Source organism: Erinaceus europaeus, chromosome 17 (genome assembly GCF_950295315.1).
Source record: "Erinaceus europaeus chromosome 17, mEriEur2.1, whole genome shotgun sequence".
In the NCBI taxonomy this organism is placed as follows: domain Eukaryota; kingdom Metazoa; phylum Chordata; class Mammalia; order Eulipotyphla; family Erinaceidae; genus Erinaceus; species Erinaceus europaeus.
Window position 1 is genome coordinate 68,443,446 of NC_080178.1, and position 15,052 is coordinate 68,458,497.

Here is a 15,052-nt window from a genome sequence, read left to right on the forward strand (position 1 = left end):
TCGTTGAGGGCATGTTACGGTGCACAAGGACCCAGGTTCAAGCCCCTGGTCCCCATCTGCAGGGGGAAAGCTTTGTGAGTGGTGAAGCAGGGCTGCAGGTGTCTCTCTATCTCCCCCTCTTCTCAATTTCTGGCTGTCTCTATCCAATAAGGTTAAAAAAATTTTTTTTGAAGTATCATCTTTATTTATTAGAGCCAGTCAAAAGTCAAGTAGGTAGGGGGAGATACACACCTGCAGCACTGCTTGATCATTCACAAAGCAGGTAAGGACTGGGGGCTTGAACCGGGGTCCTTGTGCATGGTAACACAACACTCAACCAGGTGTGCCACCACCTGGCTCCCATTTATTTATTTATTTATTTATTTATTTATTTATTTATTTATTAGTGGATAGAGACAGAGAGAAATTGAAAGAGGAGATAGAGAGAGAGAGACAGAGAGACACCTGCAGCCCTGCTTCACCACTCCTGAAGCTTTCCCTCTGCAAGTGGGGAACAGGGGCTTGAACCCAAGTCCTTGTACACTGTAGTGTGAGCGTTTAACCAGGTGCACCATCACCTGGCCCCCAAGCACCTTATTTATTTATTTATTTATTTATTTATTTATTTATTTACTTCTTTTACCAGAGCACTGCTCAACTCTGGCTTATGGTGGTGTAGGGATTGACCTGGGACTTGGGAGCCTCAGACGTAAGAGTCTCTTTGCATAACCATCATGCTATCTGCCCTCTGCCCCTTGTTCATTTGCTTTCAAACAATAAAATTCCTCTGCTTCCACCACCCCACACCCCCTTTCTCAGTTATCCAAAGAGTTTCACTCACACTTTCCTGCCGGGCTAGCTTCGCGGGCGGGAGAGAGAGACGACCAGGGACTCATGGCTGAGTGGTACGCAGTTCAGTCTTTATTCATGCGGAACGCAGAACAATCTAAGCTATCTCTAATCACAATCCTGTCCTTATATATCCTGAGGCGGAAGAGTCAGGTCCAAAGAGGATGTACGTAGGATAGGGGGTGGGGAGAAGGAAAAAGCATGCAAAACAGTGAGGATTAAACCAATGCCCTGGAGGCAGGGCGGTGCTTAGTTAACAGTGGTCATGTAACTAGAATACAGTGTTAAGCAGGGGGGATTAAACCAATGAAACAGAAGGGGTCTTAGAAGCAGAATTTAGAAGCAGACCAACACTTTCCTGCGCTGCAGATCTCAGGAGCCTTTGACCTTCTGAACAGCCTCCACGTCCAGTTGCTGCTTCCTTCTTATTATCTCCAATGTATTCTTTCCATCTATAGGGCTCTCAATATCTCTAGTGCTGATTTCTACTAGAACCTTTTCCCCCAGTCTCTCTCCAGGCTTCCTCCTGACTTGGTCCCAGGGTTACCATACAGAATACAATGCCTTGGGGCTTTACTGTCTTTCATTAGCAACCAGAGTCTACAGGGGAAAACAACTCCCTGAAAATAACAAACAAACAAACAAACAAATCACTTACAGTCACTTGTCTAGATGTCTTTATTTTTAAAAGTTTTTATTATGAAAGAGAGTGTGTGGGATAGGAGGCGAGTGGGATCTAAAACACTGCTTTAGCATATGGTTGACTGGCTACGGAAGAAGGGCAAATGCTAGAAGAAGAAGAAGCATATGGTGATGTTCAGAATTGAACCTGCAAGCCCTGGGGCTTTGGACATGCAAGTTGGTACTTAACCAGGCTGAAGTAACTCCCCCAGCACACCTTGCTTTCTTCAGATAGTCTGTTTCATTATTCTCTCCTAAAGCAATCCTGAGGATTAGATGTTCCTAAGCCATGAATAGTGCATGTACTGTATTTATTACGTTTACTGTGCTGGTAAAAGCACATAACAAACCAACAGCTGAACGCAGCAGCTTTGAATATTTCTCAGCTCTGTGTTGTGCCTCTACTGCCTGTGCCATGTGCCAGCTGCTCTGTGTTGTGTCTGGTCTGCCGTTCTGAAAACAGAGAATGTGCTTTGTACATTGCTGCATTATTCATGCTGTGTTCTCCAAGTCTACCACCAGGCCAGGAACAGAGTAGAAATCAATGTTTTCATACCTTGAGGAGCCGTTTATTCAGAAGTAGAGGCAACTGTTTGCTAGGGCCTGTGGTAAACCCAGTAGCCTTGCCCAGTGCCCATGATAACCTTGCTGACAGACACTACATGATTGTTTTTTTTTTTTGTTTTTTTTTTTTGGTGAAAAAAACTGTGGCTCAGAGCGTTTTACACAACTTCCCCTCATGGTCCTTCTGCCTCCAGGAGGACACAGTATCCCCTAAACACATTAGATTCATCTCAGCTTCCACTGCTAACAGCCTTCTTATCTCCACCCAGCATCAATTATCTGTTACCACAATGATGCTGCATTGCAGGCCTCTGGTGTGTGTGTGTGTGTGTGTGTGTGTGTGTGTGTGTGTTTGGTAGTAGTAGTAATTTAATATTGATTTACAGAATTCTAAGATAATAAGGGTATAATTCTACACCTTTCCCACCACCAGAGTTCTGTGTCCCCATTCCCTTCATTGGAAACTGTAATAGTTCCCCCAGGTCATACTAATATATATATATATATTTCCCATTTTCATTTGTTTCTATGGGCCTACCTTCACTTCACTTCCTTGCTAAGTTATACCTATGCTTATTACTTCTCCCAAATGTCCTTCCTTTTTCCTCTTTTCTCTCAAGTAAGCAAAACAGTAACGCAGGTTACTCTGAAACTGAGTGCGTTCAAATAGCCATCACTGATGATTTGGCCAACGTCTCCAGGGCAGCTGCACATTGGGTGGCCTGGCCAGCCAGGACTGCTCTCAGCTTCTTCTTCTAGCGTTTGCCCTTCTTCTGTAGCCAGTCAACAGCGTCAGGTTGAGCCTGATGTAAAGTTTCGAGATCTCCTGTGTTCCCTCATCTCTGCAGAGACTAGAATGTTGCCCCTGGGATGCTAGTTAAGGATGGTCTCAGGTTGGTAACTTGGTTGTCCTCCAGGTGGCCTTTGATCATGAAAAAATCTTGTTCTGTCATGCCTATACCTAACATAATATTTAAACTTATTTTCATGATGGAGGCAGATGTCTGGGGAAAAAAAAAAAAGATCATTTTTACATTCTTTGGGCCAAAGCAAGTCTGAATCCAGAGCCCACCTTTCCCTGAGAATCGCCAGTGGCAAGTAATAAGACCTCCGGTCTTCTTGCTGTGTCTGCGATCACCTCATGTTAATGCCATTTCGCCGCTCTCCTATGGAATCTGCATACTGAAAAGCTCATCTGGGATTGCCTGATTCGGTTCATGGCAACACTGAATATCAGCTTCTCGTTGTGCAAATTGCGTATGAAAGCAGAGAACTAGGTGAGTGCTGGAGGAAACTGGGATACCTAGAGAAAAACCCAGCTGGCATGGGGAGGACACGCAAGCTCTATACTGACAGAGACTCTTGCTGAAAACTGATTATTAATTTTTCCCTCATTGAAGCTATAACAGTGCAGTGATATTTGAGGACCTACTTTTACTGCTCATCTGAGAGCTGTCATTTCTGTCACACCTATATCTAACACTGTATTTGCTATTTGATAAGTACTCTTTTTTCTTCTATTTTATTAGTAATTTAATATTGATTTTCACAATTATGAGATAACAGGGATATGATTCCACACCATTCCCACCACCAGAGTTCTGTGTCCCCCATTCCCTCCATTGGAAACTGCAATAGTTCTCCCAAGGCCACAGATATGGGCTGACCATTATTCCTATAACTATAGGTATTGGTAATATGAGTACAGTCGAGGTGGTTGAAGGAGCCAAGTTTAATAACAGGATTCCAAGGGGCAGTCAAAATACTCCTGGATCATCAGGAATTCTCTTCTTTTTCATGAATTCATGGCTCTTCTTCACAAGCAAGGTGACTCTGTTGTTATCACCTCCACCCTGGAGTCTAGTTTACCAGCTTGAACACTCCCCTCCCCCATGTAATCAGCTCCTAAAACACGATCAGGCTCCTTATTATCTTTCTTGAATCTGTTTCTTGAGTGTCCTCGTCCCCTAACCCATCCACCACAGTTCATTCTCCACCTATAACCAAATAGATATTGCTAAAACATAGCTCCTACTGAATTGCTCCCTTATAGAGGGATGTGCCAAATCAGGTTTGGAGAGTATCGCTCTTAAATAAGGGGAAAGTAAGTTTTAAGCTTCATATAAGTAACACTTGCCTATGAATTAATTTACTGTGAAGCCTTGGGGCAAATTCTACCCTAATTGGTTGTCTGCACTGTTGCCTGAGGGTAAATGGCACTCTTTTTTTTCTTTTTTTAATTCTCTAGTTTGCAGGTGGAACCTTGCATGTCTTTGTCTCAGTTAAATTATTTGCCTCTTGGCTGGGTTCAAAGACTAAATTTATTTCCCATCTTTCCTCAAAGGTTCTTTCCTGCTAATTATCTCCTCTCAAGAAAAGCACAGCAGGGTATTTTCACTTACCCTTTTACTCTGAAACCATATTCTCCCCAGATTCCAAAAGAAGAATACTTTATAAAAATGATAGAATGTTCATCCTGAAGAAACAACAGGAAACATCCAGCCTAAGTCCCTTCTCATGAGTCTGGGGATATAAAACTGAATTCATAAAGGGGCTTTTGGAAGATGCAGAGAGAAGCAGAGTGAGACCACTCTGGTCTCTGTCGCCTCATTCCTGATCCTCCACAAAGGAAGCATTCTAAGGAGCAGAAGAAAGCTCATGGGGAGAATTCTGAGCGTCTTTTTCCATAGAACTGTGCTTCCATAATCAAACCCATCTATCAGCACTCCCTATACTCCCTTATTTTATTACTTCTCCAAAGACTCTGCACAAAAGGTGAAAGAAGAATGGTTGTATTAGTTGCTGTTGTATTTTATACAGCGCCTGGGAATGAACTGAGGGTCTCTTGCATGGATACTATTCCTGAGAGGCCTCTCTGGCCTTTGTTTTGCTTTGTTTTTTCTCTTGCAGAGTTAGAGCCTTACAAATGCCCAATTTCACTGCTTCTAGACTGAATTTGTGGAGTTGTACCCCTCTTATCCTATGGTTTTGTCAATGTTTCCTTTTTATAAATAAAAAAAGAAAAATATATATTAATGATAGAGAGATGTGGGGAGAGAGGTGAGAGTGAGAGTAAATGGCAGGGAGAGACTCTGGTATATACAGTGCCAGAGTTCAAACTCCAGACTCCACGCTTGAGAGCCCAGTGTTTTATCTACTGTGGAAACTCCTGGGTCACTAACTTACTTTCATTAAACGAGAAAGAGGGAGAGGGAGAGGGAGAGAGAGAGGGAGAGAGAGACACCATAGGACCAGACCTGCCCTCCATATCATGGCACTCCCGTGTGGTGCTGGGGCTCAGCCCTAGGCCATGCACAGCCCTTGCTCAGTCAGCTCTGTCTAGCACCCCCACCCATATATTTTTATGCTGTTAGGTGGAAGGAGAGGGAACGAGAGAAAAGAGGAGAGACGATAAAACAGCAGGCCCCACCATAATGGAATTCCCTCGGTTCTGCCCACCATGCTTCTCTTTCTTTTCTTCTTCTTTTTAAAAAAGATTTTGTTTATTTATTAATGAGAAAGATAGGAGAGAGAAGAAGAACCAGACATCACTCTGGAACATGTGCTGCCAGGGATTGAACTCAGGACCTCACGCTTGAGAGTCCAGCGCACCACCTCCCAGACCACCATGGTGTTCTCTCTCTCTCTCTCTCCTCTCTCTCTTCTCTCTCTCTCTCTTTGCTGGACAGAGACAGAATGAAACTAGGGTGTAAGGGGATGATAGAGAAAGAGAGAGAGAGAGAGAGACCTGCATCACCGCTTCATTACTTGTGAAGCTTCCTGCTTCAGGTGCGACTGGAAGCTTGAACCCAGATCCTCATGCATGGTAACAGGTGTGCTTAACCAACTGTGCCACCACCTGGCCCTGCTCTGTGCTTCTGTATAGTGCTGGGCATTAACCCCAGGGTTCCTGTTGTGGTGATGCACACATCCCTCCTAATGAGCTATTCCCTAGCCCTCTGCTGTATTTTAATGAGCATATTCATATGAGTGAGACATTAGAACAGTTTATTCCATATACATAGTCCCATTGTAGCTGGACTGTAAGCCTGATGGCTTTCCCCTCAAAGCGATGGAAAAGTAATCAGTCTATGGTTAGGCCCCAGAGGATCCTTCGCCAGGTCTGTTTATCACTTTTGTCCTCACTAGAGATTCACCTCTCTTGGTTGCCTTTTTTTTTTTTTCCCAGACAGAAAGAGATGGAGGCAGCACCAAAGCTTTCTGCAGTGCTGTGGGAGTCAGGCTCAGACCTGGGCGATGTACATGGCAAAGCAGGTACACTAGCCAAGCAAGCTTATCTGGCCAGGTCTGCCTTTGTTTTTAATTAATTACTTACTTATTGGATTCACTTATGTATTGCCTCCAGGGTTATCACTGGGGCTGAGTGCCTGCACTATGAGTCCACTACTCTCAAGGAGTAGTGGCCATTTATTTTTCCTGTTGTTGTTACTGTTGTTATTATTATTGCTGTTGTTGGATAGGACATAGAGAAATTGAGAGAGGAGGGGTAGACAGAGAAGGGGAGAGAAAGAGTGACAGCTGCAGACCTGCTTCACCGCTTGTAAAGTGACACCCCCCCCCCCCGCCCGAAGGTGAAGAATCCTTGTGTGGGTCCTAGCCCTTCATACTATGTACGCTTAACCCAGCATGCCACTGCCCAACCTTCTAGTTTAAATATTTTTAATTTATTTATTTTACAAGACAGAGATTTTAGAGCACATGTGTGGTCCCAGGGATCAAACCCAGGGTCTCATATATACAAGTCCTGTACTCTCCACCGAGTCACCTCCACTGCCTTTATTTGCTCCTCTCTGGGCACATCAGGCTCAGCGTTCCCACTGCACCATGTCCCTGGGGCTGGCTGACCCTGCCCCTCACGGCAGACTGAGCTCGCAGGACTCCATAGCTGTCAGACCTAACCAAGTAATGTGTCCAAACCTTCTTCCTGTTTCCACTTGGAGGATGCGGATTAAAATACCTTATTGTTCAGGTCTGAAGTAAGAACTAGGGAAGTGTTTGCTAAGTAAAGCAACCTTCACATACTGTGTGTGCTCATTACATGTGATTTGCTGATTTGCTGCTGTTCCTTGCCTTCTGCAGTCCTTGAACTTGCTCCTTAACAGGAAGCAGCTTCTGCACTCACTAATGGCTCATGGACTCTTCCTCTTTCTCCATTAGTGATATCTGTGACTGCTTATAGGATTAAATCCTCATCCACTCATCCTCTGTGGTTATCATAGAATGTGAGATGAGCAGAGCATGTGAAAGAGTCAGCTGCTGAAACACGGTGGGGAGGGGACGGAGGTGGGAGTAGGTACACTGGGCATAGGTAAAACAGAGCAATGTGTTCTGCCCTCTTCCCTGCCATAGCTCTGAGTCCTTAAAGCGCTGTGTGGCCTGCAGTTCTCATCTATTAACTGCTGTTACAAGGCAGAAGGTTCTCAACTGGCCCAGGTCTTTACCTCCCCAGGGATATGACTTTCTATAACCCAGGCCGGGCAAGACTTTGTTGACCCAGAAACCACAGGGTGACAGGTTTTTTTTTTCAGGCTCACTAAATGTGCCAACAGGGAAGCAGAGTAGTAACTGATGACCCAGATGCTTCTTTTTTGGTTGTTTGTTTGTTTGTTTTTAAATTTTTTAAACAGTTTTTTAAAATATTTATTTTATTTATTTATTCCCTTTTGTAGCCCTTGTTTTATTGTTGTAGTTATTATTGTTGTTGTCGTTGTTGGATAGGACAGAGAGAAATGGAGAGAGGAGGGGAAGACAGAGAGGAGGAGAGAAAGATAGACACCTGCAGACCAGCTTCACCGCCTGTGAAGCGACTCCCCTGCAGGTGGGGAGCCGGGGTTCGAACCGGGATCCTTATGCTGGTCCTTGTGCTTTGCGCCACCTGCGCTTAACCCACTGCACTACAGCCCGACTCCCCTTTTTTAATTTTTAGATTTATTTTCCCTTTTGTTGCCCTTGTTGTTTTATTGTTATAGTTATTATTGTTGATGTCATCGTTGTTGGGTAGGACAGAGAGAAATAGAGAGAGGAGGGGAAGACAGAGAGGGGGAGAGAAAGATAGACACCTGCAGACCTGCTTCACCACCTGTGAAACAACTCCCCTGCAGGTGGGGAGCCTGGGGGCTCGAACCGGGATCTTTACACCGGTCCTTGTGCTTTGTGTCATGTGCACTTAACCCGCTGTGCTACCGCCCAACCCCTGACCCAGATGCTTCTACAGCTTGTCCCCAAGTCTGATGGAGATCAGTGTGGGCCTCTGGCAGTAGCCAGTGATGCCATGAATACTGGAAGGACTGTCTCCCACTCCTTCCATGCAGGCCCTTGATATGAGAAGGTTGTGTCCCATTCTTAAAAGGATTAATGGGTTTGGAAGTAACTTAAAAGCCTTAAAGTACTTTGTAATTTATTATTACTTAAGGCAGGCCTGTGGTCAGAACTCCGGATGAGCAGTATTATTTAGATCCCCCCCCAAACACATCTGCTTGTATGAAGTTCTCTTCCTCACTAATTTAATACATCTTCAATATGCGTGTCTCTGAACTAGACAGTGGGGAGCAACAGTAAGCCTGAACTCAGGCCCTGCCTCTGTGGAGCTCACACTCTAGAAGGACAAAGGAAAAGGACGGCAAAAGTAAATAAGACAGATAACATAATTACAGATCGTGAACTCAGGAAGTAAGATGCTATTGTAGGTCATTTCAGCGAGGGTGTGTCTGGATACAATTATCACTGCAAGTCTTTCTGAAAGAAACGTATTTATTTGCTTGATGAAAGACCAAATTGATCTTCAGTATAGAGAACTGAACTTGAGACATCACTATCAAGCTCTGTACTCTTTTTTTTTTAATTGCCACCAGGGTTATTGCTGGGACTTGGTGCCAGCACTACAAATCCATTGTGTCTAGAGGCCATTTTATCCTTTTTTTTCTTTTCTCTCTTTTTTTTTTTTTCCTCCAGCACTATCACTGGGGCTCAGTGCTGGCACTAGGAATCCACTGCTCCTGGAGGCCACTTTTCCCATTTTATTATGCAGAACAGAGAAATTGGGAGAGGAGGGGAAGACAGAGAGGGAGAGAAAAAGACTAGACACCTGCAGACCTGCTTCACTGCTTCTGAAGCGACCCCATTGCAGGTGGGAGGCAGGGGTTCAAACCCAGGTCCTTGCACTGGTCCTTGTGCTTAGTACTATGTGTGCTTAACCAGGTGAGCCACTGCTTAGGCCCATGAGGTGTGCCACCACCCAGCCCCTCTTTTTTCTTTTTCTTTTGTTTCTACTGTATTTGATAGGACAGAGAGAAATTGAGAGGGGATAGGGAGATAAAGAGGGAGAGAGAAAGATAGACACTTGCATACTTGCTTCACCAATTAGGAAGTGTTCCCATTGCAGGTGAGGAGCAGAGGCTCAAACCCAGGTCCCTGCAGGTGCATGTGTGCTTAACTAGGTGCACCAGCGCCTGACCCCAAGCTCTGTACTCTACTGAGGCATCACTTACCTGGCCACTGAAAACATCTTGAAGAGATGGTATTGAAATTGACATCAGAAGGCTAAGCATGAGCAGGCTGAGAGGGGGAAATTGCAGAAACAGGCACTGCAGACAGAATGTGCGAGTAAAATCCCTGCGGCAGAAGCTAAGGCCCATTCTCCCAGAATATGAAGAAAGCCAGTGCGGTCCCAGTACAGTGAGAGGGATGTCACAGAGAGGAGAGAGATGCTAGAGCTCCAGAGGTGGGCAGGGCCCTTATCATTTGGTCCATAGGTCAGAAGAAAGAGCCGCAGTTTAGTCTGAGAGTAATAGGAAAGTGGGGGTTTCAGGTGAGTTATGTCACTTGATTTCCTTTTGTTTTTTCCACCAGGGTTATCATTGGGGTTTGGTGCCTATACTATGAATCCACCACTCCTGGTGGCCATTTTTTCCTCCCCCACCCCATTTTCCTTTGCTGTTGTTTTTTTTTTAAGTGATAGGACAGAGATAAATTGAGAGGGGAAGGGAGATAGAGAGGGAGAGAGTAAGAGTCACCTACAGCCCTGCTTCACCACTATGAAGGCTTCCCTTTTTGGAGGTGGGCATCTGGGGCTTGAACTGTGGTCCTTGAGCGTGATAACCCAGGTGAGCTCTACTGGATGCAACGCCGAGCAGCCCACTTAAGTTTTTTAACAGCACTTCTACAGCTTCATAGACTGTAGGGGATCAAGAGAAAAACTTCAAGTTCAACTCTAGTGTAGCATTCTAGGCAAAGATAGGGATTCATAGACTGCAGAAGCATAGAGGGAGAAAGGAGACATGTATGTTGATATTTGAGCATTTTTATGCATAGCGTCATAATTTAAAGACAGCAGGGGAATGAGAGAAACCAAAAATGACTTCTAGGTAAGAAGTCTAGTTAATGGGTCTTGTCTGAAATGGGAAATGCAATGAGACAGCTCTCAGAGGAGAGAGAAAAGCAAGAGCTTGGTTTTGGTCAGGTGGTTTTTATATATGCAAGTAAGGACATCAAATAGGCAGGCAAATAAGTCTAAGACTAAGTAGTCATAGCACCCTGGGGCATGGCACAATGGGTAAAATATTGGATTCTGGGGTATGAGGTCCTGACTTTGATCTCTAGTACTGCATGTACCAGTGATGATCTGGTTCTCTATCTCCTCCTCCTTCTCTTCCTCCTATTCTCCTCCTCCTCCTCCTTCTCTCTGTCTGTCTCTCTCATTAATAAAATAAAACATTTTAAAGAGGCAAAGTAACTCTCTAGGTAGAGATTAAAGATACAAATTTAGAAATCACCATTATTTAGGACGTATATGATGTTCGGAATCATGAGATAGATAAAGTGGTTTGGAAAGGATTTACAGAGAAGAGGACAGTGGAGAGTAAGCAATATGTCCTAGATGACTTCAGAGTCCCCATGAGGGAGGCCAGAGTCGGTCCTTTCCTACCCATGATGAGAAACGCCTACAAGGCTCCTCCTGCTTCTGTGAAGGACAGCACTCCCTCCACTCTCATCTCCTGACAGACTATCGAACAGGAAGTCCTAACAACAGCACCATAAATTAGAACTGACAACCTACTTTTCCTGACGTGACCAGGAGAACTAGTCTTAACCCATGTCCCTGTTTAGTGTGGTTGCCATGAGGATGCCAAGACTCTGAAGTCATCTAGGACGGACAAGGGTGGGAACCTCTTTTCTTTCTTTTTTTTAAAGACTTTTGTAGGCCAGGCAGTGCTGCACCCGGTTAGAATGAAGTGCAAGGAACCTCACACACAAGGATCATGGTTTGAGCCCTGGGCTCCCCACCTGCAGGGAAGGCACTTTACAAGTGATGAAGCAGGTCTGCAGATCTCTCTCTTTCTCTCTCCTTTTCTATCTCTCCCTCTTCCTCTCAATTTCTGTCCTATCCAATAAAGTGGAGAAATGGCCATCAGGAGCAGTGGATTCATAGTGCTGGTACAGAGCCCCAACAATAGCCCTTAAGGCAAAAAAAAAATTCTGACTTTTCATGACCCTGAAGGCGACACAGTAGATGTTGGATTTACATACACGAGGCCCCAGATTTGATCCAAGGCACCATCCATATTTTGGTGTAGCCTCTCTCTCTCTCTCTCTCTCTCTCTCTCTCTCTCTCCCCCTCTCTCTCTTCCCTCCAGGGTTATTGCTGGGACTTGGTGCCTACACTATGAATCCACTACTCCTAGAGACCATTTTTCCCATTTTGTTGCCCTTGTTACTATTGTTGTTGGATAGGACAGAGAGAAATTGAGAAAGGAGGTGAAGACATCTACTTTAGACTTTTATCATTTTGTTTGGATCATCTGTGTCTGTCTGCTTTTATCAGAGCACTGCTCAGTTCTGGCTTATGGTGGTGCAGAGGGTTGAACCTGAGACCTCAGAACCTCACTCAGCATGAGAGTCTATTTGCATAACCATTATGCTACCTCCCCAACCAGAAATGCCCTCTTAATTGATTTCCCTGGCTTGGTTTCTCTCCCAGGTGTCCACTGTACACATGGCTGCCAGCTTAATTGATTTTATAAAGTAGCTGTGACTGGGTCTCACTTTTGCTCAAATACTTAACTAGCTTCCTACCTTCTTGTAGAATAAAATTCATGTTCTTTAACTCCACGCCCAAAGGTCCAGGCACAGAACAGATTTCAATCTACTACTACTTCCTAATGCATCTAATGTGAAGCCAGAATACTAATCTTGGCGGCATCTTCCAAATGTGGTTTAGTTACATCAGGAATGTTCTTCCGTCCATCTCATTGTGGCATTCTTAGAGGGTTAATTCAAATGCAGACTGACACTTATGTCAAGAAGTATTTTCCTTATTTGTCTTTCTTTTGTAAATATTTTGCCTTGAACTTTATATTCTGGCTAGTCATGCACCCACTAAGCAAGAACCGTTCCCAGTTTATCATCTGTATCTCAGTCCATTCTGTCCTCAGCTTAACCCAGTTTCCTACCCTTTGTATACCCAATTGACTAAATGCATGTATTTATAAATAAACAAAAGAGTGATTGCATAGGACTTTTATGCTGTTCTAGTAGTACTAAGGACTAGGATTCTTCAGCTAAGTACACAGTAGATAACTAATAAAATCTTGGTCAATGGACTTGAATTAGGTGATTTCACACCTAAACTATTTTCACTGTGTCAACTCCAAGAGTTCTAGAGAGTGAGGCAGTAGCTGTCTCTCTCCCTCTTCCTAAATAATTGCCACCAGTGTTATTGTGAGTGCCTTGGTGCCTACACTACAAGTTCACTGCTCCCAGCAGCCATCCCCCACCTTTGTTGTTTTAAGATTTCATTTCTTTACTAATGAGAAAAATAGGAGAATAAAGAGAAAGAACCAGACATCATCATTCTGGTACTTATGCTGCCAGGGATTGAACTCTGGACCTTATGCTTGAGAGTCCAATGCTTTATCCACTGTGCCATCTCCTACACCACCCCCCCCTTTTTTCCCCCTTCTTTTTATTTGATAGAACAGAGAGGGGAGGGGGAGACAGGGGGAGCAAGGAAAGGAGGCAACTGAAGCACTGTTCCGCCACTCATGAAGCTTCCCACCTGCAGGTAGGGACCAAGGACTTGAACCCATGTCCTTGCACATGATAATGTGTGCAATTAACGTGGTGTACCTAGTTCCCTAGCCGCTGTTTATGTCTTGATTTGAATTAAATGCTTACTCTTATAAGTAGAAACTCTCTTTTCAGAGATTTATTGACTTAATTTGTTGATTTTATGAGTCACACAACAAATTATGGCTGATCATTTTATTGTAGACATTGAAGGGGAAATAAAAAGTCATCTATGAAGAAAGCAGCTATCTCCTGTTTTTCAAGTAATCATCCCTCTCTTGTTTGATCAGGTTGTGACAACATGCTGATGGCTATAAAGTCTCTGAAAATTGTGAAAAGGACTATGGACACAGATGGCTCTTGGATGAAAGATACTGTCAGTGACTCTCCAAAGGTTTATGTCTTAATTGGATCCCAAAACAACACTGTTTGGGAATTTGCAAACATGCGTGCATTCACAGAAGACAGCACCAAGCCAGCGCCCCGGAAGCTAATCCTGACATATTCCTGGCAGGGAACAAGCCAAGTGCTATACAAAGGTTTTCTGTTTTTTCACAACCAGGGGACTCCCAATGAATTAATCAAATATAACCTACAGAAGAGGACTGTGGAGAAACGAATGCTTCTCCCTGGAGGGGCGGGACGAGCACGGGTCTACCAGCACTCCCCTTCCACCTACATTGACCTGGCTGTGGATGAGTATGGGCTCTGGGCCATCCATTCAGGGACAGGCATCCAAGGCCATTTGGTGCTCACAAAAATTGAGCCTGGGAGGCTGCGAGTGGAGCACTCATGGGACACGCCATGTAGACGCCAGGGGGCTGAAGCCTCATTCCTCATATGTGGAGTGTTCTACGTGGTCTACAGTTCTGGTGACCAGGGTCCTCATCGCATCACCTGTGTCTATGACCCGCTGGGCACTGTCAGTGAGGAGGATCTTCCCAACTTGTTCTTTCCCAGACGACCGAGAAGTCACTCCATGATCCATTACAACCCTAGAGATAAGCAGCTCTATGCCTGGAACGATGGAAACCAGATAATTTACAAAATCCAGACAAAGAGAAAGAAGCCTCTGGAGTAAGGCACTGCAACCACGGCCTGGACACTGCTCTCTAGGACACTGAGGCCCCGATCCCTTTAAAATATAGTGCCACTCTGATCTCATACAGGGACAGGGTCTAGAAGTGGGGGTGCATGTGTACCCCTTCTCAGATAGCACTGCTTTGCTTAGCTTAGGGAAAAAAAAAACGTAGATGAGAGCCTGTCCTTCAGAAATTCTTGATAACCTCCTTCACCAGCCCAGATTCCTGGCTCTTGAGACCTTCCGCATTCTGAATCAGCTTACTTCCAGCCTTTACTTTTACTAGCATTTATTCTACCCACCCTAAAAAAAAAAAAATATATATATATATATATATATATATACATATATATATATCCCCTCATAATATTTTGTGTCTTTTTCAAGGAAGCCCACTGATACTCTTCCTTTTTTTTTTAATGGCACCAGAATCACATGTAATTTAACCACTCCTGAGTCAACATTTTTCCCCCAATTTAAACAACAATTTATTTGATATAAATACAAACAAACAAGGAAGAAAAAAAGACATGACAGCCCATTCAGGTATCTTGCATAGATGTACAAGTATTGTAAGCAGTTAACAGATGGGGGCCCAGGCGGTAGCACTGGATCGACAAGGATCGACATAAGAATCCCGATTCGAGCCCCCGCTCCCCACCCGCAGGGGAGTCGCTTCACAGGCGGTGAAGCAGGTCTGCAGGTGTGTATCTTTCTCTCCCCCTCTCTGTCTTCCCCTCCTCTCTCCATTTCTCTCTGTCCTATCCAACAACGACAGCAATAATAGTAACAACAACAAGGGCAACAAATGGG

General features: G+C 44.4%; 1 protein-coding gene across 2 annotated transcripts in view; it reads left to right on the forward strand.

The window, feature by feature from the left end:
• OLFML1 (olfactomedin like 1) overlaps window positions 1–15,052 on the forward strand; it is a 30,841-nt gene extending 15,789 nt beyond the window's left edge. For both annotated transcript variants that reach the window (XM_016190257.2, XM_060176975.1), the window contains one exon: window positions 13,449–15,052. In XM_016190257.2, the coding sequence (XP_016045743.1) occupies window positions 13,449–14,239 (791 nt within the window). In that variant the 3' untranslated portion in view covers window positions 14,240–15,052. The remainder of the gene's footprint in view (window positions 1–13,448) is intronic.